At 37.6% G+C, this 25,640-nt stretch overlaps 3 protein-coding genes and 1 pseudogene across 6 annotated transcripts; 1 reads left to right on the forward strand and 3 right to left on the reverse strand.

The window, feature by feature from the left end:
• Positions 1–186: 186 nt before the first annotated feature.
• On the reverse strand, positions 187–6,243 carry LOC103342905 (influenza virus NS1A-binding protein). Of its 4 annotated transcripts, none has more exons than XM_089045273.1 (11): positions 6,087–6,243; positions 4,514–4,712; positions 3,960–4,141; positions 3,168–3,836; positions 2,992–3,069; positions 1,694–2,036; positions 1,411–1,610; positions 1,203–1,279; positions 854–955; positions 512–698; positions 187–423 (listed from the first exon to the last, which is right to left on the reverse strand). In XM_089045273.1, the coding sequence occupies exons 2-11, from the start codon at positions 4,674–4,676 to the stop codon at positions 328–330; spliced, it is 2,097 nt and encodes a 698-aa protein (XP_088901399.1). In that variant the 5' UTR covers positions 4,677–4,712; positions 6,087–6,243; the 3' UTR covers positions 187–327. The 4 variants fall into 4 exon arrangements, with proteins under 4 accessions (XP_088901399.1, XP_008244792.2, XP_088901393.1 ...); XM_008246570.2 differs by having other exon boundaries at positions 1,694–2,042; XM_089045267.1 differs by having other exon boundaries at positions 1,694–2,042; positions 4,514–4,679; positions 6,087–6,213.
• A 9,865-nt stretch (positions 6,244–16,108) lies between these two features.
• LOC103342906 (SEC14 cytosolic factor family protein / phosphoglyceride transfer family protein) lies at positions 16,109–18,596 on the forward strand. Its single transcript, XM_008246571.2, has 4 exons — positions 16,109–17,243; positions 17,416–17,540; positions 17,865–18,006; positions 18,118–18,596. The coding sequence occupies exons 1-4, from the start codon at positions 16,536–16,538 to the stop codon at positions 18,376–18,378; spliced, it is 1,236 nt and encodes a 411-aa protein (XP_008244793.1). The 5' UTR covers positions 16,109–16,535; the 3' UTR covers positions 18,379–18,596.
• Positions 18,597–18,901: 305 nt separating this feature from the next.
• Positions 18,902–19,604, reverse strand: LOC148921137 (uncharacterized; annotated as a pseudogene).
• Positions 19,605–22,819: 3,215 nt separating this feature from the next.
• LOC103342909 (putative F-box protein At3g25750) lies at positions 22,820–25,527 on the reverse strand. Its single transcript, XM_008246573.2, has one exon. The coding sequence runs from the start codon at positions 25,437–25,439 to the stop codon at positions 24,267–24,269; it is 1,173 nt and encodes a 390-aa protein (XP_008244795.2). The 5' UTR covers positions 25,440–25,527; the 3' UTR covers positions 22,820–24,266.
• Positions 25,528–25,640: the final 113 nt, after the last annotated feature.

The raw sequence follows: 25,640 nt of genomic DNA on the forward strand, positions 1-25,640 counted from the left end.
CAATTGCATGTCTGCGAAATCTGCATGTAATTCTTGCTCAAATAAAAGAAACTTAAATATAAATTTTCATGTATTAAATTGTGTGTGTTAATTTTTTTCGTGATAACTTTTCTTTTCACCAAACAAATCGACTTTAAAAGTTTTAAAATTCCGATGAGTTTGAATTTCATCCAATATTTTTCCACGTTTGATAACAGAAGCCCTTCCTCTATGCATTAAATATCAACAGTATGTACATGCTCTTTTTTATAACGGGTTCGATTAACCAAAAGACTCTCCGCTATGAAATGAAATGGTCTTAACAGCATGCAACATTGCATGATCAGCTCAGGTCGAAAAAGCAATGGCAGACATGAAGCACCTTTGGCTAATAGCCGTCGTGGTCGTCTCCCGCCAACCTTGCCCCTCCTTGTAGCATTCAACCTGTCATTACATACAAACTGCTAAATTACCCAAAAAAGTCCTGTCCATGAGATGGAAATTGGAAAGCATGGGCAACATGTAAACTTACTGTTTCTGCTATGCTGTCACCATCTTTCACCCCTCCAATTACATATATGGCGTCCTTGACTACGGCAGCCGCTGAATATCCCCTACAGTGATTCATCGGTTCCCCTGGCATCCATGACCCAAGCCGTGGATCGTAAATTTCCACACTTGGGACCATTGCATTTCCATCAAAGCCGCCCAGAGCATATCTGCAAAAGTAAACGTCCATTTGAAGGGGAGAGGTTAAACAGCAAATTTCGACAAAAGAAAAGTGAAACTTGGGTTTGAAGCCTAATGACAAGTTTGCCACTCTTAAATGCATTGATACTCAGTAGTTTTTTTAAAATTAAAGAAATATACTTACATTTTTTCATTCAAAACAACCAGTGAATGGCAACCCCTATTCGAATCCATAGATGCAATTTTTGTCCAACTGTGTTCTCTGGGGTCAAATCTATCAACAGACCTGAGATATGAACATTTCAAGTCAGCCACGGATAAAACAAAGTTTCAGAATACAATAATGGATTTAAGATGCAGGTATTCTATTCTTCTACTGCCCTTAATGCTGTTATAGATATAATTTGCTTCTTTTAAGTTGTATCTTATCCTTAGATTGAGCGACAATACATATATGCAGTTCATGGAGTATATAGATGTCAATATCTACCCACAGAAAAACTAAACAATAGAAAAGAGATTTAATATCTTACTTCAAATAACTATGCCCATCATATCCACCAGTCGCATAAAGCACACCATTGAGTTCCACTGCAGCAAGAGCAAACCGCTGGAAAAATAAAAGAAGCACAAATCAAGAACCATGAGGTAAATTTTCTGCCAAGGAAAACACATCATATTTTGCCTCAAGGACAAGAAATATGTGCAGTTAGGAAGGACTTCATTGTCCTAATATTTAACCTTTTGTAACATTGACTGTGTACGAATCCATCGTCCAACATCTAAATCAAGCATCTCAACATCTGAAAAGCAATCAACTCCATTCCCACCACCCATGGCAAAAATCTTGTTATGCGTAGTAGCTGCAGCTAAGCTTCCCTTTTTCTCTCTCAAGGAAGGGCACAACTTCCACTCGTCAGTAGCAGGGCAGTATGACTCAACTTCAGAGAATGACCAACAAAAAATGTCAAGAAGGTATTAATCCCAGAAAGAAAGAAATTTCAAATTGACTAAGAGCTAATACCTGTATCGTACCACAGATGACTATTGCCACCACCAATTACGTAAAGATCACCATTCAATTGTGCAACAGAGGCATATGAACGAACAGAGGTCATTGGTCTCAGAGATTTTATCATATCCTGATAAGGATAATAAGCATCCAATGCCAATAACCATGAGTCACCATCATATCCTCCAACTAGATACACTGACTCGTTAGGATCAGGAGGCAGCAGATCACATGATTCAGCAACCTTCTCGTCAGATTCCAACATGGAAGGTGTAGGCTCAGATTCCAACATGGAAGGTGTAGGCTCAGAGTCCAACTTTAAACAAACTTTTAAGTGCTTAATTTCCATTGCTGCCTGCTCCTAAAATGTCAGTATATATTCCAAAGTAAGAAGAAATAAGGAATAAGAATCAATTAAGTTGATTATGCACCATTAATTATACAGTTCATGGTTTCATAAGGGCACGGAGCAAGTTTTAAAGTCTAAAGAAATGAATATCATAAGTTTTTCTACAAGACCGCTCTTGCCCTTTTTGGCCAACAGCAAGAATAAAACAAGTACCATATGTTGCTTTTAATCATCATAACTTAACAGTTTCATACTATGACTTTGATGTCCAACGAAAACCTTCCCTAGACCAGATTAATCTATCTTTTCTTTTATTCCCGACTTAAGATAATATAATTGGCTAACAGGCCAATACAACAGGAAAGCCCTAACTCACAGAAAGATGAAATTGTTAAAAACATAACTGCACGGTTCTCTACCAAAACTTTCAACAACTTGACGAAAACAAAACGGAGATGCTTAAAAACCCCAACTCCTCACAAGAGTATGCTTCTGCAAACAAAAGTTAAACAAAGCCTATGTCATTCAAACACCACAGTCATCGACTCTGGACCTAGCATTCTTATCCGACAACCTCGTAGATTGAGGAAGAAACTAACAAGGACAAACAAAGAGCCTATAATATTATATGCAGTCTTTATCATTAGGTTTTATTGAATTGTTATTTAGATTTTCAATATAATAAAAGGTTCATAACAAATGGAAACAATAGACAGAAATAATAACATAAATTGGAACTGAAGCTTTGTCTGTGATCAATTCAAGCAAAAAGTCCGAAGAAAAAAAGGTTTTCTTGCTTCATGTGTTAATCAAAATTCCTTGGAACAATTCAGTACCAATGATGAGAAAATGCATCCTTAATGCATGCTATTAAAGGCTACTCAGATGGCTCAGCAGAAAAAATAAGGTAAAGAAACAGAAATATGGCAATGTTTAACAAACAGAGTATTGTATTACGTACCAACTTATGCTCCAAATAACCAATCTTCATAGATTGTTCTGCCTTAAAAGCCTTTAGCTCCTCCACCTCTTGAACCAACTGAATATTTAAGAGAGTGGTTGTAAATATAATGAAAACTAGCAGGGATACCTAACATTAGCTAAGATTGTTTGTGGACTACTAAGATGATCATTTACCTTAGCTATGATTGCCCGATTGTCAGAAAAGGATTGAGGACTTTCTCCACTCTTCTGCACAGACAAGGAGCAAGGACTCTCTCCGCTCTTCTGTTCAGACAAGGAGGGAGGACTTTCTCCCCTCTTCTCCTCAAAACCCAATTGCTCCCTTGGATTGTCTGTGTCCTCAAAGGTCAATTCATTCAAGACAGCACGATCTTCAACATTTCCTGATAAAGACAGGTCTTGACCTTCATTCTTAAGATTACTTTGAAGTGCTAACTCTTTCAGTTTCATGTATATAAGTTCTTGCTCCATTTGTTCAGCCTCTTTCACATCTAGTTGGGGTTTGAATGAGTTGTTGCTTCCAAATAAGACTCTGGCATCCAAATTCGAACTTGAATGATTCACATGCTTGGATTCTGAAGTCAGTGGTTCAAGCCCTTCAGATTCTTCTATTCTGTCATCTGAGGGAAGAGCTTGAAGATTTTTTCTCCACTTCAATGTATTCTGTCGTACCAAAGTACTTGGAGTGACCACCACAGATGCTAACAGTGATACCAGCTTACTTGTTTGAGCGTGGTCAAGCTCAAACCAGAAATGACGTTGATTGTAGTAGTTGTCAACAATTATCGGTTTAAACTGACTTTCAAGCAGGGGTTGACACTGCAGCCGGACTCGGATTTGAACCTTAATGTAGAAAACAGAATATATCAGTATAAAGCATCTCCTTGACCAAGACCTTGTTTTTCCTAAGATGAAATTATAACTCGGCACAATTAGATCAATTATGAGAAACTTTTATTTAAATACCTGAGCAGGAAATTGCGTTTTCTCTGAACCATCAGTGGTCCATCCATATGGGTTAATGTTCATTTGGCCGTGGCTAGCAGCCTCATAGATTCCATGAAGTTTCCTATCACTATAGTTAAAGAGAAAAAGGGGCAAGCCAGGAGAAATATTCTTTACATGGAGAAAGTGTGCAGCTGGTAAGCCTGAAAGAATATAGAATTCATGGAATGAAAAAGAAAACTAAAACAAGAAATAAGCAGTAGTAGTGCACAGAAGTAACAGACAAATTGTCCATTATTTGAAGAAGGTTTTGTGTACAGAATAAAGCTAGCTACAATATTTTGGGGTTCATTAACAAGGGGACTCTAAGGTGGAGGCAGCAGGCCAAAAAACGGTGAAGATGGCAATGCACTTGCTACAGAAAGAAGAAAAATCGGTGCAGATGAAGTTCAATACCAAATATCACTACACCACTGGTTTAAATGTTAAAAACAATACAATAACCAATTTAAAAATTGAAAACGGGAGATGGAAAAATTAGGAACAAAACATGCAGTAAAGTTCAGGACACTGACCAAAGAGTTGTTTCAAAAGACATTCTTCCATTGTGAGTTTGTTGCAACCAAATATGACTCCACCAAGGTGATTCTTCCTCAAATTTCTCATGTTTGCACCGTAGGGTACCAGGTCTTCAGTATGAGGTGTAGTAAAGGTCTGTGTTTTCCTTCCAGCCCCCATTTTCTGATGCAAAGAGGAGGAAATTATATCATGAACCTGAAAAAGAAATAAAGGTCATGTGCTATAGACAGAGTCATATGTGATCCAATACAGGTTATCACCAAATGAATGAAACAGGAATGGGAGGAGGGGAATATTAATCAGCCCAAAAGGACCATCAAATGCATCGGAAATCAGCAAAATTTTTCAAATGAGTAAAGTTATGAAACGACTACATAATACAACAATCACTCTGCATTTCTTGCTGGTTTGTTTTAACTGTTTTGTTGAAAGGCTGACATACTTATGCCGCGTGGAGATAGAAGGCCTATGAGGAATCTTATCCCGAGTACTAGTTCTTACTCCTCTTTTTGTATTTTTCCTCTGAAAAAATTTATATACTAAAATGTTTTAAGCATAAAGGCATAGTGAACAAAATCTGAAATACAATTCATTATTCAGATTCCTTTCCTTTTATGACAAGCCAATGCTGAAAGCACTTGAATGGGTAACAAGAAGAAATCAGTCATCATTTTGTTTCTTTAAAAAGAATAAGATGATCAATATGAATGAAACAATATGTAACGGAAGGCTCACAAAACAAGAATAAAACATTGGAAAATTGAGAGCATAAAGAAAAAAATAAAAAGTGCAGTCTCTTATCTAGTTCAGAAACCAGTTAATGTAAGGCTCTAGAGGAGCTGAGTTTAAATTCGTAGTATGAAGAACATGCTTTCGAAGACATGGTGTGCAAGTAAGGTATGTCATGCAATAATTAATTTGTGCGTGAATATACCCTTTATAAGTAATTTTCATATATAAATTGTACTCAGTAATATTGCAAAAATGATGCTTTCATTGGGTTTAAGTACTATCACCAAGTCCAACTATTGTCTACTATGCTAAAGGTATTTACTTTTTGTTCGATTGCATATTAGTTATTATACAAATGAAAAGGAAATTTAAAGCAATGCATAAAACCCATGGAATCAAGCAACAAAGCCAAGCCATAATTATGTTCAGGATTGCAGCCAAAACCCAATGATCCTATTTCTGTGCCATGAGCAAACACAGTAAATACAAAACAGCTAAAAGAAATAAGCATCCCCAGTTTCAGAACCAATATACAATAAAAAACGCCATTTGAAATTGAAAACTCGAGTTATTCATGAAAGAAAAAACGAAATATATGCACAAACCACTTTAATCCATCGAAATCACCAATAAGTTTTTAGCTTTATCAAGCCAAGGACATCAAAACAGTTTCTTAGACCAAGAACCCTAAGAATCCATGGAACTCTGCAACTAGCTAACGAGAGCGAAGCTGGTCATTTTGATCAAACCATATGATTCAGATACCCAGTACATTAAAATGTATCACTTTCTATGTAGAATGCGAACCAAGAGAGAAACAAATGAGAGAGAGCGTACCGTACTGTGACTGTGACGAGCGTTTATGGAAGATGAACAAGCTTTTTGCCGAGAAAAGGAATGCGAGAGCGCGAAATAGAACGAGCTTGAGCTTGTCTTGTAAAACCGCACACAGTAAATGAGCCAACTAACTACACCCCCGGCGCACTTTAGTGCTCAATGCTTTTTATAGCAAATTTGTGAATTCGCAATGTTTTAACTTTTTTAATCATACGAGGTGGGAGATTCAGACTTGAAAGCCAACACTTGGAAGAGAATTCCTACTAGGGCCAAGTTTGTAAATTTGCAAATTGTGCATGTTAACTTACCACTTAACAAAACAATATGGCTAGCGGTCTAGTCTAGCGAAAAAGGATTTTGATTTGCTAGATAGTAGTCTCAAATTCGAACTCGCTGAATGTGTTTGAGAAACTCTCTCCATCTTATAGTTTAGACTATCGTATTTTATTTTATTCTTAAAAAAAAAAACCAAAGCAATATGATTGTACATTGGCCTCTAGCTAAAGTGGTTAATTGCAAAAGAACTTGTAGTTTAAGTGGTTAAAAGTAATTATTCGTGCACCTAAAGTTCTGTGTCTAAATCTCCATATCTAATATCACTTTTATTAAAATAATAATAAAAAGCAAAGCAATGTCATTAAAAAAAATTATCTCTAGCATTATTCCTTTTTGTCAAATGGGGAATGATCTTGGAACATATGAGTGTCCCATGTGATCGATGTAGGCCAAAATAGTATGATGTTGTGAGCATCAAATAATTGTCGACAAATGGGAAAAGAAAAGGAGTGGTGAGAGGAAGTTCTGAGCTGGCATTAGCTTATATAGCTCTATATTAAATTGTAGTCCCTGTGGCTTTAAGGTATCAGTTCAACCAAAACAAGGAATTGGCTTCATTTAGAATGCATGTTTCAAATTGCAGTGCCACTTTGCCCAATCATGTTTTGATTTTTTAGCCTGATTTCCAACCAAGAGGTAAAAGTGATGGAGCACTATGGCAACCTCTGAATTTATTATTTCAGCAAAACCTCCTCAGGAGGAAAAGCAAAAAAAGAAAAAGCACATATTTGACCAAAAAGACAAATGCAAATGGAGACTTTGCAAGAACGAGGCCCAAATACTGAAGAACGTGATTTGGTCCAAATACCAGAGGTTTTATTCCAAGTAGCAAAATAAAGCCCGGTTCTTTTGCCTCATGCATTCTTGATTCTTATCGACAGGAAAAAGAAAAGGATGATTCCTTAATCCTTCATGTATGCTGAAACTTGTTATGACATTATTGTGAGAACTTGTAGTTGCAATGGTGTCATTTACAACCTAATACCCACGATAAGAAGTCGATTAACTTGTTGATCAAGTTAATCAAAGCTTTTTCGACCAAAAGAAAAAAACGTTAAATCAAAGCTTAGGCACTTGTAGACAAGCAAAAGCTCATAGTATTGATGGGTTAATAAGAATTCTAATTGTAAGTGGCCTGCCATGTCTACCAAAGGCCCCAGAGCAAAGCACATTTAATCCTTGACTAACTCATACATCATATAATGTCAACTCTATAATTGCTACTAATTAACTCATACAGCCCAAGAGAGAATGAAACTTTACAGTGGTATACTATGCATCCACAAGCATTGCTCAAAGCATACAACTTAATGCTCACAAGTAGTGTACTAACTCAGATTCAATCTTCAAACCAAACTTTCAAGCGTTGAATTTCAGTCTCTGCCTGCTCCTGAAATACCGAAGTAAGATCAATGATGAGAAAAAGGCTTTATTTCTTCATGTTTGAATCAAAATGACTTGGACCAATTCAGTGCCAATACATAAAGTAAGGAAACAGAGAGAGCAATGTTTAGCATTGTATTAAGTACCAGCTTGTACTCCAAATAGCTAATCTTCTGAGATTGTTCTGTCTTAAAAGCCTTTAGCTCTCCCACCTCTTCAATCAACTGATACGAATAATATAATACATAATTGTGGTTGTTAAAAAGAAAACAAACAGGGATACCTAGCATTAGAGCTTATATTTCATGAAACTACTAAATCATCATGTACCTTAGCTATGAGTGCCTGATGCTCAAACAAGGATAGGGGGATCTCTCCACTCTTCTGTGCAGACAAGGAGCAAAGACTCTCTCTGCTTCTTTGATCAAACGAAGAGTGAGAACTTCCTGCAACACTATCTTCAACGTCTCCTGACAAAGACATGTCTTGACATTCATTGTTAAGATTATCATGGATCGCTAAATCTTTCAGTTTTTTGTATACACGTTCCTGCCCCACTTGTTCAGCATCCTTCACATCTAATTGGGGTTTGAATGGATCGTATCTTCCAAACGAAATTGGGACATCCAAATTCTGACATGAATTACTCAAATCCTCAGCCTCTGATGTAAGTTGTTCAAGCCACTCAGGTTCCTCTATTGTGTCATGCGAGGGAAGAGCCACAAAACAACTTCTCCAATTCAGTGTTTTCTGTGGTTCAGAAGTCCTTGGAGCAACTCCTACAGATGCTAACTTAGATATCTGAGGTGCAGAAGTCCTTGGAGTAACTTCTACAGATGCTAACTTAGATTTCTGAGGTACGGAAGGACTTGGAGAAACTGCCACAGATGCTCCCTTATATCTCTGTAGTGCAGGAGTACTTGGAGCAACTGCTCCAGATGCTAACTTAGATGTGAGCTTACTTGTTTGAGCGAGATCAAGCTCAAACCAGAAATGAAACTCATTGTAGTAGTTGTCGGCAATTATCTCTCTAAACTGACTTTCAGGCAGTGGCCGGCAGTGCAGCCGAGCACGGAACTTAACCTTAATGTAGAAACATAATATATCAGTATAAAATCCTTTTCTTGACTAAGAACCTGTTTTCCTAAGATGATATTATAAATCAGGACAATTATACCAATTTTGAAGAAAATTTTATTTAATACCTGTGCAGGAAATGGCGTAGTATTTGAACCATCAGTGGTCCATCCACAGGGATTGATATTCATTTGCCCATAGCCAGCAGCCTCATAGATTCCATGAAGTTTCCTATCAGTGTAATTGAAGAGAAAAAGTGGCAAGCCAGGAGAAATGTTCTGTACATATAGAAAGTGTGCAGCTGGTAAGCCTGAAAGAAATTGAATTCATCTCATGAGTTCGTGGCCCCAAAACTAAAACTATAACATGAAATGAGCAGTAGTAGTGCACAAAATCAACAGACAAAAAGTTCATTATTTGCAGAAAGTTTTGTGTATTCGATAAATCAGGCTACAATACTTTGGGGCTCATTAAAAGGGAATTTAAGGTGAAGATGGCAATGCACTGGGAACAACATAGATAAGAACAAATTGGTGCACATGACATGAAGTTCAATACCAAAACGTGCAAAAAAGTTCAGAACACTGACCAAAGAGTTGTTTAGATAGACATTCATCGATTGTGATGTCCTTGCAACCAAATATGACTCCACCGAGGTGTTTCTTGACCAAATTTCTCATGGATGCAGTGTAGGTTGCCAGGCCTTGATTAGGCGGTGCAGTAAAGGTCTCTGTTTTCCTTCCGGCCCCCATTTTCAGATACAAACACGATGAAAATATATCACAAACCTGAATCAAGAAAATAAATAAACAATTACAAACCCGCTTGTAGAGAAGAAGAAGAAGAAGAAGAAAAACCCAATTCATCATATTTCTGTGCATAAGCTACAAGCATCCACACCAGAAACAAATAAAAACGCCAGTTTAGAAAACTCGGGTATATGACAAAGAACACGAAAGATATGCACAAACCACTTTTTTCTTATCTAAATACCCAAAAAGATTCAACCTTGACTAAACCAAGCTCATCAAAACAGTTTCTTGCACTAGATCCACGATACTCTGCACCTGACTAACAAAATCCAAGCTCGTCATCTCTTGATCAAGCCATATGAAAATAACCAAAAATTTCTTTCTTGACCAAACCAACCTCACTAAAACAGAGTCTTTCTTAGAACCCTAAGAATTCCTGAAACTCTGCAACTAACTAGCAAACGCCAAGCTCATTATCTTGATGGAACCATATGATTCAGATAGCCATTACAGTCTGTATCTATTTCCATGTAGAACATGAACCAAGATAAAATAATCTCATAGAGAGAGAGAGAGAGAGAGAGAGAGAGAGAGAGAGAGAGAGAGTACCGTACTCTGACAATGGTTTAAGGGAAATGAAGAGGCTTTGCCGGAAAAAGGAAGGAGAGAGCGCGAAATGGGACTAGTTTAGTTTCTTCTTATCTTAATATTACCTTACTTCATAAAGAACACGCTAAATGAGCCAACTATACTACACACCCGGCGCACGTTAGTCGTCGATGCTTTTCCTTTTTCCAATTATGGAAAATTTCACAAATTGTGTATGTCAGAAAATGGAATATGTGTCAATTATTATCAGGACAGTTTTTGTTTGTATGTGTTTTGGATTGAAAAGAAACAACAGCAGTTTTTGGTTGATTTATTATGTAATGAAAAAAAAAAAATAATAATAATCTCTCTAACATTATTCTGCTTTAAAATGGGGAATGGTCTAGGAACATGTGATAGTAGAGCTGGCATTTTAGATTGAAAATACCGATTGAGGTTTTATCACGAAAATTGACCACAATATGCGATTTATAGAACCAACTGTAATATGCGGTTTCACATATTCAAATAATGTGGTATAATGCAAACCGCAATATAATGTAATTAATTATTAAAATAAATACTTATAAATATTTTTTATTAACTTACAAAGGCTAGACTTCATCATTTAGATGAATCTTTCTCTATTCTCTCTTCTTCTTTTCTTCTTCTTTTTCTTTTTATTCTTCCCTTCTCTCTCATCTTCTTCCTCTCTATGGGACTCACCTAGGCTTTGATTGAATGTATTACTAATGAAATGTATTCTCTGCAAATCTCTTTGAAGTTTCCTTTGTTGTTGATTTTTTTAAAATCTCGGCCGTAAAGAAATATCATTTGAATATTTAGTGAATAATTAACTTTATCTAGTAGGAACCTCGGTTTCAATTAGTAATGCAAACTCATCGGTTGTGTTGGTAATTTTGTTAGGTTGTTATTAGTGGGTTAGCTGAGATAATCTCTAGCTTGCAATCAACTATTTAGTTGATTAATTGTGCATTAGCAGGATTGTGGATTGTCTTTGATTATTTTTAATAATAAAGTTCATTCTCTCCGTATATGAGTTAAAGAATCATTGACGATGATAGAAAGTTATGCTTATTTCAACAATATTTTTAAGCACAAGCAAACTCTTTTTTTGTTGATATAAAGTTCTGTAAAGTTATGTTGTTCTCTATACCGACAATTGCGGTATAATGCAATATGTCGGTCGGTTTATAGTTCTTCTTTTTACCATACCGTAATATGTCGGTTGATTTACAATTTTATTGAAAAATTGTAGTAACCGAACCGCAACAAGGCCAAAATATTATGATGGTGAGCATAAAAAATTTGTGAAAACATGAAAGGAACATGAAAGGTGGGATGAAGTTTTGAGTTGGCACTTGGCTTAAATTAAATTAAAGACCTTATGGCTTTAAAGTACCCAAATTCAAATTTCATGTAACTTGAAGCATGAGAAGTATGTACATTAATGAAATATATATATATATATATATATTGAGGGATGTAATATACTCTCCAACCATTGTTGTTAAATTCAACCAACAAAAGGAATTGGCTTCTTTTAGATTACATGTTTGGAATTGCAAATTTAGTTGCCAATGTCTAATGTATGATTTCTTTCTTAGCCTGTTGCTTTCACTGGCGGGTGTCGCCAGCCGTGGCAATTGCTCTTACTCTCTCATCTCATATTGTTCTCTTTAAAAATTATACTAAAAAATAAAAAATTTAAAGTTGTAATGTAGACTATTAAAGTCATTTTACAATTGGATCAAGTTGTCCTCATATTCTTCTTCTCTGTTTTTCCTAACCTCAGTATAGCCCCAATAGAATTCCTCCTCAAGAAATTTCATGGGGCGTTAAGAGCCCAAAACCCAAAGCAAAGGGAAGCATATAATAAACAGTGGCATGAAGTGAGGTCCGATGGGTTGGAGGTGGGCTATCCCAAGGAGCAAGATAAGACAAATTCTTGGCCCTCTGGTCAGGCCACAAACTCCAAGATGGGTCATCGATGTGTTTCTTTCTTGTATGTTTTTCTCATTTTCACCTTCTTTCTTTGCTCTTTTGATCGTCATTTTTCTTTTCGGTTTGGTTTCTTTGGTGTTGATGGTTGAGCTTTTGGTTATGCATGTAAACATAATCAAAGAGGAGAAAAGGACAAAAAAACCCAAAGGAATATTTTTATCAATTCATGTACTTGCGTAATTGGGCCGAAGAGTCCAGTCAATCCTATGTTTCCAATGGTCATGTGAGGGTAAGTTAGTAAGAGAGTGGCAGGGTTACTTCAATTTCGATCAGTCCTTCCATCTATCAATCAATCAATCAGTCAGTGGCTTGCTCACAGAAATTAGGCACATCCCTTGTTTCATTTTAATTTACCAAACAGAGTAATCTACCATATAGCCAACCCACTTTGTGCCCTAGACAATACACTATTAGACTTTTTTTTTAAATACTGTTAAAAACTTTTTTATTAGGATTTTGAACGTGAGATTACTGATCTGCAAGTTAAAACACTCCTTCATTAAGGACCCCGTTGTTGATATTATTGAGTTATTTGTAAGATAATTATCAGTGTGTAAATACGAACAACTAGGGTTCAGACTTCTCTGCTTTGCCCATTTGGCTGCCAGGTCTTTACCAAAACAAATCGACCATTTTTTCTGCAATGTTTTCACACGCAAACAGGCTAAGAACTCTCCTAATTCAACACTATGTACGAAAGAGTCTGAAATTCTGTCTCCCAAAGCCTCGACTCACCCATACTCTCATTTATTTCAACTTTATTATTGGTACTATTTACTAAAAAAGAAAAAGAAACAGGACATCTCGGAAAGAAAAAAAAAAAAACTATTTCATTGGCGAAGCATGACTCAAAACATACAACAAGATTACTAAATGCTAGGGTCACAAGGTTGTCTGTTGTTGTTTGTACATGTGTGGACAACTTACTTTAGCAAAAGTTATTATCAAAACCTTAGAAATGGAAAATAATTTTCTCAAAATCATTGGTGCCATTTCTTAAAGAGAGCAATAAATTTGTGCAACAAGAGTGGTACCTCCCCTCCTATCATTAAACTACTTTTATCCATAGCAAATCAGGCACGCCCCCAATTGGTGTAAAACACAGTTCCCATACAATATTTCACCACAAAGAAAGCTCCTTGGTTTGAGGTTTCCCTGCAGCTCTGCAAAACCATACTATTTTCATGTCTAACTCTGAGTTCAATAAATGGTGGAGAATGAGTTACGGTGATAACATTATTTTGTTATTTGCATTCAATCACGCTTTGTTATGTGAAATTCTTATCACGCATGACGGGACACACTTAATTGGGAACAACAAAACAGTGATATACAAGTTTTTCTCTAATGGGTCACTACAAAGACCACAAGTCCAGTACAGCTTCTGCCTACATAAAAAATCAGTTGGGTTTCAATTCAACTTTATATTGAGTTTCAGAAGCAAAACTTTATGTTTGCATTTGATCAAGTAAAGCCAAATTTAGAGGATGCATTAAGCCAAAACCTCATCTGCACAATCTGAATTCTGAATTATTTTTTTTCTTGGGAGGTAGTGTGGTTTCACACTGAAACATGAGGAACTGACAAAATGAAGAAGATGGTAAAAAATGTGTCCACTTATTCAAAGCTTTACTTTAATGGCTTTTGTTTCTTCTTTTTGTTTGTCTGTGCTGCTGTGTCTGCTCACTCTCTGAACCTGCATGAGCTGTAGCCCTTATAAAATATGTTTGGCTGTCTTGGTGACTTGACTTGGGAGCCAAAGTGAGAAAAATGATCATATCTTTGGAAGAATCTTTGGTTGGATAGAGCTGTGGCTTAATTTCCTCTGATTAAGGCGATGTTCTTTCCAGGTGTGGCAGAGTTTTTGTTTTGGCTTAAAAGCCTATTTGAACTTCTAGTGCACATTTCTCACACTAGTTTAAAAGTTTTTGTTATTATTGGTGTGCATGTGAGATGTGACCTAAATAAAAAAAATTTGTACTGAATGAAATCATATGTGAATTTGCAGAAAACACCAACATCATTTATATTCTGAACACATTTATTTATTTATTTATTATTTTGCGTTTAATTTGAGATGTTTGGAGGCATAATTAGGATGGTAATTGAGTATAATTTGGACAGTTCATGTCTTTTTGGGGAGCGATGATTAAAGGGTTTGTTAATCAAGTGGGATGGTGCACAGGTCAAAAGTGATTTGATTCAGCTCCGGAAAAGTAAAAAGAAAGAATTACTTTGATCTTTTTTTCTTTTTTGAATTAAACATTTAACTTTCCCGAATTTTCACACTAATGTAATGTGAACTAACTTTAGAATATAGTTTATCCAAAATGTTGTTCTTCCTTTTAATGTCACTAAGTGATTCTAACACTCATCTTTTAACTTCCTCTACTTTTCCCGTAAATGTAAAATTTACCATGTACTTTAAATACAACAATTGTTTGCCTTTGTTTGGGTCCTTGAAACCTATATTGGGTCTAAATATGAGTTCAAGTGATTGTTTGCCTTTGTGGCTGTTGTAATCGAACACTTCGACTTTTATCAGTTATATTTCTATCATTTGACAGATTTTTTTATTTTTTATTTTTACAGCAATTGCTTGATTTGGGTTATTTTGAAAAGCACGTACGTGGTCCATTTGGTGCTTTGTACGAGTTTATGGATCATGGTATTTTTGTAAAAACATATTACCATTACAATATGATCCACATTTGAATTTGGGTGTTAAATTTGTCAATTAGGCTGCTTTAGTGAATAAAATGATGAAAATGGGTCCTGCGGTTTCATTGACAGAAAACCATGCCTAATAATAATGGGTAATTTTCATTAAGATCCCCAAATATTCTCATTAACCTCCTTTTCCCTAAATGATTAATTAATTAAATTTGGCTTCAATTTTCAAGTCCCTTTATATATATATATATAATTTCAGAAATCGATGCAAATATTCCGGGTTTCTTTAAAAGTGGGGCCGAAAGGTCTTTCCCTATCCACTCCATGCTTTCACATTTTCATGCAAACTTGTTGTCAAAGGCTACCTGCAAAAAACTTAGGCTCAAAATTTTGCAGCATTATTCAAATTCACCGGAAAAGGGAAATTTAGTGGGAAATCATATTTACAGCTTTGAGTCATTTTGGCTTTTTTTATTTCTTGATAACTTTGAGATATTGAAGCGCTAACCATGAGATTAATGTAATTGATTAGCTTTTAGTAAGGATGACAAAGTTGACTGCAACGAAGACGCACTCATGTGCATTTCTACGCACATAACTAATAATTACCTTTCCATTATGCTGCAGCCCTTTGGTGGATTACAAATTTATTAATCAAGAAAAATAATTAAGGTAATGTATATTAAAAAATTATCTTTAATAGAAAATAAAGTAAAGTACGTCTCTAAAATTAATTAATTAATTACAAGATGGAATTATATTTTATGGGTTGTCACGTGTTTTGCTAATATTTATTTATTATAAACATTCTGATTCATGTATTATTGAATAATTTATGACGTGCCATGCCCTAAAAAGTAAATAATTTAATAAACAGATTATCTGAATATTGCATTTTAAAATGAGATAAATTTGATAAGCGTGAATTATAAAAGAAGAAGAAGAATGGATCGTACAAGATCAAAGGACCAACACAAGTGCTTTGCAGCTTTGAGGCGTGGGAAGGAGATTGGGCCCACGGGAAGAGACCGAGAAAACTAAAGAAGAAAAAGAGGAGCTTAAAAAACAGGCCCACTGCCCCCACTGGGGCCCACTTCCCTACTCAAACAATCCCGTGCCCACTGTTCATCCCCGCCCCCTCAAATCCTCAATTATTATCACCTTCTCTGCACTCCACCCCACCGCTCGGCTAGGTTCCCTCGAAAACTTAACCCCCGCGCTTAAAGAGCGCGTGTTCTTCATGCTCTCCATTCAAAATTTGCCACATTTTTATTACAAGTAGACCCTCCTCTGTTCCTGTTGTTGGGAAGCCGCTTTTGAAAGTTCAAAACTAAAACCGCGGCTCTCTCTCTCTCTCTTTCTCTCTTCAATCTGTGTCTTTTTCAACCTCTCTTTTGTTTGTTTGTTTGTCTCTTTCCCTCGTTCGCTGCAATCATACTCCCAGAAGTCTCTGAGCTTTCAGAATCGAAACCACAGACCTTCCTCTGAACACCCCCCACCAAACCCAAAACCCCTCTCACTATACATATCTACACAACCCAGACTCTCAAATTAACCAAGCTACCTGCATTTGCTCACACAGATTCCGTCTGGGTCTCGCTCAAAAACCCCAAAAATGGACCAGAAAACCCCTCTCCAAACCCACCCAGAAGCCTCACCAAAACCCAACAAGAAAAGCTTCGTCACCACTTTCATGGAAGCCACCACTCTCCGCACCCCATCTTTCAAAGAGGACACGTACTTCGTCTCACAGCTAAAATCCTCAGAGAAGAAAGCGCTTCAAGAGCTCAAGGACAAGCTCATGGGCTCTGAAGCCTCCGACGGGTCCATGTGGGGGGTTCCCCTGTTGGGCAACGACGAAAAGGCCGATGTGATTCTCTTGAAGTTTCTCAGAGCCAGAGACTTCAGGGTCCCTGACGCTTTCGCCATGCTGCTCAAGTGCTTGGCTTGGAGAAAAGAGTTTGGAGCAGACGGCGTCGTTGAGGAGGACCTGGGGTTCAAGGAGCTTGAAGGAGTTGTGGCTTATATGCACGGCTTTGACAAACAGGGCCACCCTGTTTGCTACAACGCCTATGGAGTTTTCAAGGACAGAGATATGTATGAGAGAATTTTTGGGGATGACGAGAAGCTCAAGAAGTTTCTGAGGTGGAGAGTCCAGGTTCTTGAGAGGGGAATCAATGCCTTGCATTTTAAGCCTGGTGGGATTAACTCCATCATCCAAGTCACTGATCTCAAAGACATGCCCAAAAGAGAGCTCAGGGTAGCCTCTAACCAGATCCTCTCTCTGTTTCAAGACAACTACCCTGAAATGGTTGCTCGCAAGGTACCTAAAATTTTCAATTGATTTCTTGTGGGTTTTGAATTTGAATTAGTGGACTGTATTTTTGAGTTGATTCTCTAGTAGGGTTTTTTAAGAACAAAATGATTGATTTGTGGGTAGGATGTATTTTTGGAGGTAATTCTGATATGGGTTTTTAATTTGGGGTTGTTTTCAGATTTTCATCAATGTGCCGTGGTACTTCAGCGCGTTGTATTCTATCTTCAGTCCGTTTCTGACCCAACGAACTAAGAGCAAGTTTGTGATATCAAAGGAAGGAAATGTTGCAGAAACACTATACAAGTGAGTTCCCTACCATCAAACATTGTTTCACTCTGTTTTGTTCTTATATGATTTTTGTAACTGATGTTCTTATTGAGATTCTTTAATTGGGTTTTTGGTCCCCACTCTTTGCTGATTCTTTATTTGTTTCCCTGCTGCCTTTTGATTCCTTCACTGTTTTTCCATTATTTTATGTTTTTGTGTTTTTGTTCATTTCTTGAATTTAAACTCAACCAGTTCCTTCTCTTCTGTACTCTGTAAAACCCCAGTTGCTATGTCACCTTGCTATTTTAAGTTGATTGCTGGACGCTTACTCGAAATTGTTATGTTGTCATTCTGAAACAGGTTTATAAGGCCTGAGGACGTTCCAGTTCAGTATGGTGGCCTGAGTCGTCTCAGTGATCTGCAAAATGGTCCCCCAAAACCAGCTTCCGAGTTCACTGTCAAAGGAGGAGAGAAAGTGAACATACAGATCGAGGGGATTGAGGTTCATTAACCCTCCAGAGTTATTATGTCTTAATGTTAATTTCTTTAATTAGTGATCTAAAAGAGATTAGTGGTGGTTAATTTCTCTCGTTCTTGTTGGAATTTTGATCAGGCTGATGCTACAATAACATGGGATATAGTAGTTGGAGGGTGGGACTTGGAGTACAGTGCAGAGTTTGTGCCCAATGCAGAAGGCAGCTACATAATCCAAGTGGACAAGCCAAGAAAGGTGATGCCTTCTGAAGAAGCAATCCACAACTCCTTCACTCCTCGTGAAGCAGGCAAGATGGTTTTCTCGGTTGACAACAGTGCCTCCCGCAGGAAAAAGGTCGCTGCCTATCGTTACATTGTCCGCAAATCAGCCTCTATCTAAGCTAACTTCGACTATGAAGGGGATTTGATTAGCTAAACTTGTAAGGTTCTCCTTTTTGCATTTTGCTTGCTTTGTTCTTTTTGAGGGGTTTATTTAATCAATGGTTGTGAACCTTTTTTTTTAGTCTACTAAGAAGTATTAGTACTGCAATGTATAAAAACGGTGGTAGTATGATATATATTATTGCTTAATATAGAGGAAAAAACATATCTATTGAACCTTGGTGTCATACCATCTCAAATACTGTGTACTTAAGATTAGATCTTGATGGTGATTTGATGATGGAAGAAGAGAGAGCTTTTTGAATGATAGTGACTGTAGCAATATGTTTATGTCTGGGGCTTGGAGCTTGAAAGGGATTTTGGTTATTAATGGTCACAATCAGTTTTTGATTTTTATGTCACTTGTTTGACAAGGATGGTGGGTGTTCTGTTTTTCACTAACAAAAGGAAGCTGAAGTGGGGTTTTGAATATAATGATCACCACAATCTGGGCCCAGGGGTCCTAGAAAAAATCTCACACATAGGAGAAAAACTTAGTTGCATCGGTTATACCGAACAACGCTATGATATATGTGACAACATACATACATACAAAGGTTAGCAGAAAAGTTGTAATTTTTGTAGACAAAATGTTCAACCAAATATTGATTACCTTAGTTAAAGTCCCACTACAAAAAAAATATATGCTACTTGAAATAATTTTGAGGCATCATCCTATTCCGATACATGGATCTAAAAGCTTGGAGCTTGAATCCATAAATATGGCGCTCTTACATAGAGGCGTTTAACCAAGCAGCACACCGTCTTCCATATTATAATTAAAAGAACTGGCGTCCGTGTTTCCTCTGGTAAGTGCAAGACACTCACAAAAATCAACCGTGAAGCAAATGCTATTCCCCACACATTGAAAGTTCTTCTTGTTGCTGCATCTGATAGAGAAGGAAGCATTATGGCATCCCAGAAATAGGATACTGTTTTCCTGCAACCAATCTGACCCATGGAAACCCTCCTCCAATGGCACGTTGAAAGCCCTAAACTTAGTTGTTGAAGTGAAACATTGCCTAGGACGCAGAACCACCAAGGCCCCTTGTGATTCTACAAGATAAGGGCTTTGATCAACAGAAGCACACATGGTGGGTTCCATTGGCATTTTTGCTCAGGCTTTGCAATCTCACAAACCATTACATTCCCATCAAAGTCCACAGCATAAAATTGCCCTTTATAATATGATCCTTTTTTTCCCTTCTAAGAAGTATACATAAAAAGAAATGAATTCATATTTAAGGAGGCAGTGCTATGTTTATTAATTTAAGAAATATGCTAAACTTGGTGCAATCTAAATGTGCAGGAGGGAGTAAAAATGGTGGAAGTAGAAGGTTAGTAGGTTTAAATATCGTGAAAACATTTCTGAATTTTTTTTTACTTATTTACTTATTTTATTGTTTTAGAATTACAAAATGATTCTGATGCGCCATTTGATAGCTCCCCAGAGAGGGATATTAGTATCGTTTCTGTCGGTGGTGGGCCAAATATTCAAGAGACTATATTCATTGGATTTCCCAGGTGACCTAGTCTGTGAAACATACCCTTTGACAACGTACCCCATCACCTGTTGTAGAATTCAGGGGTGAGAGTGCCCTTCTCCTTGTTCTTGGCTTCGATCATAAGCAACGAAGATTTCAGTCTTGATCTGCTGGTAAAGTATGGTTTGATGGCTGCTGATCTCCATGCTTTACAAACTGCGGCAAAAGCAATCAAACCCGCCGGAGACACTATTCGTTGGGCGATCGAGTCGACAATATCTTGATGAAGACTCGACCAGTCATGAACTTTTCTGTTTGGGCTGGGTTGACCCATCGAGTTAATATCAGTTACTTACTGTTGTCCTACCCTAACAGCTATGTTTATTTCTGTGTACACAGAGGCGGACATTCTGCGATTCCCTGTACGATTGGAGAGGATTCCTTACTTAACTAGTCTCTCTCTCTCTCTCTCTCTCTCTCCTTTAAAGTCAGGAAAAAAAAATTCAGAAAAAAAAGAAACGGCATGCCGCACGGCTACACTATTTTTAAAAGTCTAGTTGAATATTTATATAATATAGCCGAACGGCTATACTATATATACTTATGAAGTAACTGGAAATCTACATACTGTAAAATGATCACCAATTTCAAAGCTAAAAGTTCATAAATTCACTTACTGGAAGTATGTATAGATCATGCTGTAACTCAGTTAAATCAATAGCCTTCCAATATCTTGCAGGCTCGAATTTAGATCCAAATAAAACATTTTCGGCACCTAGAAGAGAACTTTCAACTTTGAAAGCTCAGAAAGTGCACATAGGGTAGGAGATGGCTTTGAATCGGCTAGAAAGCCAAGATTGAACATTGTAGGCATTCAAAGAAGAGATGCTGCGACTCACAGTAGCATTGAAAATCCATGAAACTTGGGGAACATGAGCAACAGTCCCCCTGATAACAACACCAGAATCTGCTCTGGGAGGCAGCTCTCCAAGCATGGCTGAATAAACTTGTCAATATAATTCACAATCTGTCCGTGCAATATTTTTGCACATTTAAGTTGTCAGCTCCATTTTCCATAAATTAACCAGTCACAGGAAGCTACTGGGGCAAATTCTATAGCTATTTGATGTGATTATGTTTAACATATGCAGGGACGGCAATCAAATCATGTTACTTGGGAAAACACACGATAGAATTCATACCACACCAGTGAAAATTGACAAGGCGTATATGCAACCAATCCAAGCTGGGTCACCTCGTTTCATTGACTGCATGCCATAACAAGACAATTACAAACTCTCATGCTGAAACACAATGCTTCACAAAGTAGCTTCATTCAATTGCTTAAATCAGATTACGAAAACCAACTTGAAATCTCAGAAATCAGGAAATGTGGATAAATATCTTCATCAAGAACAAGTTGGAAATGGAGAATTATAATTTATGTGGGAACTCTTGACACACCTAGCCAAATGACAGAATCCCATATACAAGAATGTAGAATCCAGGTTTATAACTCTTTGAGGTGCTTTTGGCTAGTCATTCAACACCCCACTGGAAGCAGGTGTTGAGCTTTCATGGTAATCATTAATTTTTGCTATCTTCTTTTCCTTCTACATGTTCTTCCATTGTCCCTGCATTTTCCATTAGTTTCTGGAATTTAGACAGCTCCTTAAAGGTTCCACCTCTTTAATCGTACCATAAGAGACTAGAATAATTTGATCCACTTGAGGAAGAAAATGTAGCCGATTTGTGACCAGCACCCATGTTTTCCCTTGCAACTCTTCCTTGATACAGCGGTTGAAGACAAGGATCCTGGAGGTGGTAACATTTTAGGCTTCAAAGAGATCACACTTGGGGATTGAAGAGGCCGACCTAATAAGAATCGGAAACCAAAACAATAGAACATCCAATCCAAGCTGGGTCACCTTGTTGCATTCAGAGCAAGAAAGAGGGGAAGAAACAAAGGATTGACTATTTCAAGATTTTAGTTAGGCATAAAACCTGTTATAAAAATAAAATAAAAGGTATAGCCGACCGGCTATACTATTTTGGCTATTTATAGCCGTGCGGCTACTATTTAAATATTTGAATGTCTTCTAAAACTATAGCCGTTTTTGCGCGGCTATACTATATAAATATTTGAATGTATTTTAAAACTATATCCCTTTTTGCATGGCTATACTACTTAAATATTCGAATATCTTTAAAAAGTAGAGCCGCAGAGTCTCTTTCCCTCTTCCCCCTTATTCTCCTCTCTTCGCTCTCTCCTAAACGACATGTTCACCTCACCACACCAACGACAACTACACAATTCCTCCCTCTCCCAACTCCACCAATTCCAGCTCCAAATTGCTCACTTAGGTATTTACGCTCACTTCAAGCTTTATTTTTTTATTCTTCAATTTGTTACCCATGATTACTCCTCCAGGTGCTACAGTGCCTCTTGCAGGAAAAAGGTAACTTCGACTATGAAAGGGGATTAATTAGCTGAACTTGTAAGGTTCTCCTTTTTGCATTTTGCTTGCTATGTTCTTTTTTAAGGGGTTTATTTTATCAGTGGTTGTGAACTTGTTTTAGTACTGCAATTTATAAAAATGGTGGTAGTATGATATATATTATTGCTTAATATGGAGGAAATGCATATCTTTTGACCTTGGTTTTATACCATCTCAAATACTGTTTGTCTGCTTAAGATTATATTGATGGGGATTGGAAGAACAGAGAGCCTTTTGAACTAATAGTATGGTCAAAATCTGTTTCTGATTTCTGTCTCACTTGTTTTACAAGGACGGCGGAGGGTGTTCTGTTTTTGACTACAAAAGGAAGCAGATTCTCATCCTTTCAGACAAAATGTTCAACCAAATATTTATTACCTTAAACTCAACCACTTAAGAAATAGGCAACATTAAATAATTTGATCCAAAGATGAGATTTTTTCATAAATGAAATAGGGGGGAAGACCCCCAAAACAGCTACACTCTTTCAATACCAATCAAATGAGCACGAGAAATGCCTAACAAATCATCAACCAATGCTTCACTACCCCAAACAGGAGCAGTGTCAAAGAAACAAATACCTAATCCAGATTGTAACTCCAGTTTGAAAGGCAGTCAGCAAGGCAATTCTTCTCTCTGAAAATATGGTGAATCTTGTAAGTCTCAAACTGCCTAAGAAAATCACAGCAGTTACACAGCAGACCAGCAAGGAGATGTTTGGCCCTTCCCCAGATTCACAGCAAATCCCCCAAGCCATTCCCCTTTGCTATCACGAAGAACGCCTCCAGCACCAATATTCCCAAAAGCCGCTTTATGAGACCCATCCACATTAAGTTTGACCACTGCAGTCCCAGGAAAATCCCAAGCCAAAGGAGATTGCACTTTCTCCCCAACTGCTCTACAACCACAAGAAGCCTTGCTCCACTCAGAAACAGCAGAGAGAATAATCTGCCTCGGATTAGAAGGAACAACCTCCTCAGCCTTAAAAATAAACTGGTTTCTCCATTTCCACAAATAGCAACAAATAAACACAAACACAGAACTCCAAGATATGCTCTCAGACCAACAAGCCTTGGAGAAAATATTATTCTTAAGCCAATGCTAAAAATCAGCTGAGAAGAAATGAATGTCTTGACTGTGATGCAAAAAATTAGCTCCAAACCTCTTTGGCTTTACTACAATCTCTGAGAATATGGACAGCATTTAAGGAACAAGAAGAATCCATAGATAAATGCCTCTGAACTCTCTGATCATTAGAAATAATTTTATCCTGGTACGCAAGCCAGATAAAAACTTACAACTTGGGGGAAAGTTTCAACTGCCACGACGACTTCCAAAAAGCAATTGATCAGCAGATTTTACAGTAAAAATCCCATTGGCATTAGGCTTCCAAATCTGAGAATCCTCCAAATTACTATTAAACCCAGAAGAGAAACTAATAACCTTTTGCACCACCTCTTCAGGCACAGTAGCTCTCAGCTTCTTAATATCCCACCATCCCTGTTTAAAGAAACTTGACACAGGACAATCAAGGTCCAACAACTCTACCACCCCCTCATAATGTATCAAAGGCACATCAGACAACCATTTATCAGTCCAAAACTTCACCTTATCCCCATACCAATTCGCCAAGTCATCCCCTGCAAAAGACGCTTAGAGCCATGTAAAATTCCCATCCAAGTGGCAGAACAATCCTTCCTAACCTCCAGAGAATTATCCAAAATAGAGCAGCCTTTCAGATACTTATCCTCAAAAAATTTAGCCCACAAACCCTTATCTTTAGCATGTAATCTCCAACCAATTTTACCCAACATGGCTTGATTATCCAAAGATGAGATTTTAAAATACAACAATCACCTAAGGCTTTAAAATGGTGCTTGAATCCATAAATATGGCGCTCTTAAATTGAGGCGTTTGCCCAAGCAAGGCTTCGTTTTCCCATCTGTCATATTGAAAACAAAATAACTGGCGTCCATATCTCCATTGGTAAGTGCGAGACACTCACAAAAATCAACCGTGAAGCAAATGCTATTCCCCAAACATACAAAGTTCTTGTTCTTCTTGCATTCGATAGAGAAGGAAGAATTATGGCATCCCAGAAATAGGGTACTGTCACCCAAGTTCTTTACCTGCAAATCCGACCAATGGCACCAGCACTTGCCACGACCCTCCAATGGCACATTGAAAACCCTAAACTCAGTTGTTGAACTGAACCATTGCCTAAGACGCAGAACCACCAACAAGGCCCCTTGTGATTCCACCAGATAAAGGCTTTGATCAACAGAAGCACACATGGGTTCCATTGGCACTTTCGGAACAACAATCCTCATTTTTGGTTGCTCAGGCTCTGCAATCTCACAAACCATTATATTCCCATCAAAGTCCACAGCATAAAACTGCCCTTTATAATAAGCAAGATCCATTATATTCCTCCCCACACTGGTCCATTCATCTTCTCCTGGTCTCCAAAAACCCCAGCCTCCCAAAATCCTATAAATAACAGTCACTATATAATCACACGTCCAAGAAGGGCTTGATGACAAGACAAACTTACTAGCTATGAACTCGTACGGCACGCCGGAAAAGCTCTGTTGCTGGTGATGGTTTCTGACTTTGTTAATATCTGGAAGTTCAATCTGGTCATGGCTTAAAGGGTGCAGCAGATCAACCTTCAAATCCGCAGACACAGCCACCAGCCAGCCTAGAGAAGAATAAAAAGACTGCTTTGTTTTCTTGGGTGCGAGCAGACCAAGTTTGTGAAACGTACCCTTTGACCACGTACTCTTTGAGCTGTTGTAGAATTCAGGGGTGGGAGTGCCCTTCTCCTTGTTCTTGGCTTGGATCATAAGCACTGGAGATTTCAGTGTTGATCGGCTGGTAAAGTATTCTTTGATGGCAGCTGATCTCCATGCTTTACAAACTGCGGCAAAAGCAATCAAATCCGCCCGAGAGACTATTCGTTTGGCGATCGAGTCGACAATATCTTGATGAAGACTCGACCAGTCGTGAACTCTTCTGTTTGGACTGGTTTGAGCCATCGAGTTAGTGTCAGTTACTGTTGCCCTACCCTAACAGCTTTGTCTGTGTATAGAGAGGCGGAGATTCTGCGTTTCCCTTAGGATTGGATTCCTGACTTAACTAAATGAGGAGGAATGCTATTTACATTTTCTTTAGAGTCGGGGAAAAAAAGTATAGCCGCGCGGCTATACTATTCGGTTGTAATATTTTTAAAAGTATAT

The sequence above is a fragment of the Prunus mume genome, linkage group LG1 (assembly GCF_029339155.1).
Source record: "Prunus mume cultivar Tortuosa linkage group LG1, ASM2933915v1, whole genome shotgun sequence".
NCBI lineage: Eukaryota > Viridiplantae > Streptophyta > Magnoliopsida > Rosales > Rosaceae > Prunus > Prunus mume.

Excerpts from the sequence above, each read along its gene's own strand:
- LOC103342909 (XM_008246573.2), bottom strand. The coding sequence starts at position 25,439 with ATGGCTCAAACCAGTCCAAACAGAAGAGTTCACGACTGGTCGAGTCTT.
- LOC103342905 (XM_008246570.2), bottom strand. The coding sequence starts at position 4,676 with ATGGGGGCTGGAAGGAAAACACAGACCTTTACTACACCTCATACTGAA. Across the intron at positions 3,837-3,959 it reads AAACGCAATTTCCTGCTCAG|GTTCAAATCCGAGTCCGGCT; the intron begins GTATTTAAATAA and ends TTCTACATTAAG. Across the intron at positions 3,070-3,167 it reads ATCGGGCAATCATAGCTAAG|TTGGTTCAAGAGGTGGAGGA; the intron begins GTAAATGATCAT and ends TTAAATATTCAG.
- LOC103342906 (XM_008246571.2), top strand. The coding sequence starts at position 16,536 with ATGGACCAGAAAACCCCTCTCCAAACCCACCCAGAAGCCTCACCAAAA. Across the intron at positions 17,541-17,864 it reads GTTGCAGAAACACTATACAA|GTTTATAAGGCCTGAGGACG; the intron begins GTGAGTTCCCTA and ends ATTCTGAAACAG. Across the intron at positions 18,007-18,117 it reads TACAGATCGAGGGGATTGAG|GCTGATGCTACAATAACATG; the intron begins GTTCATTAACCC and ends AATTTTGATCAG.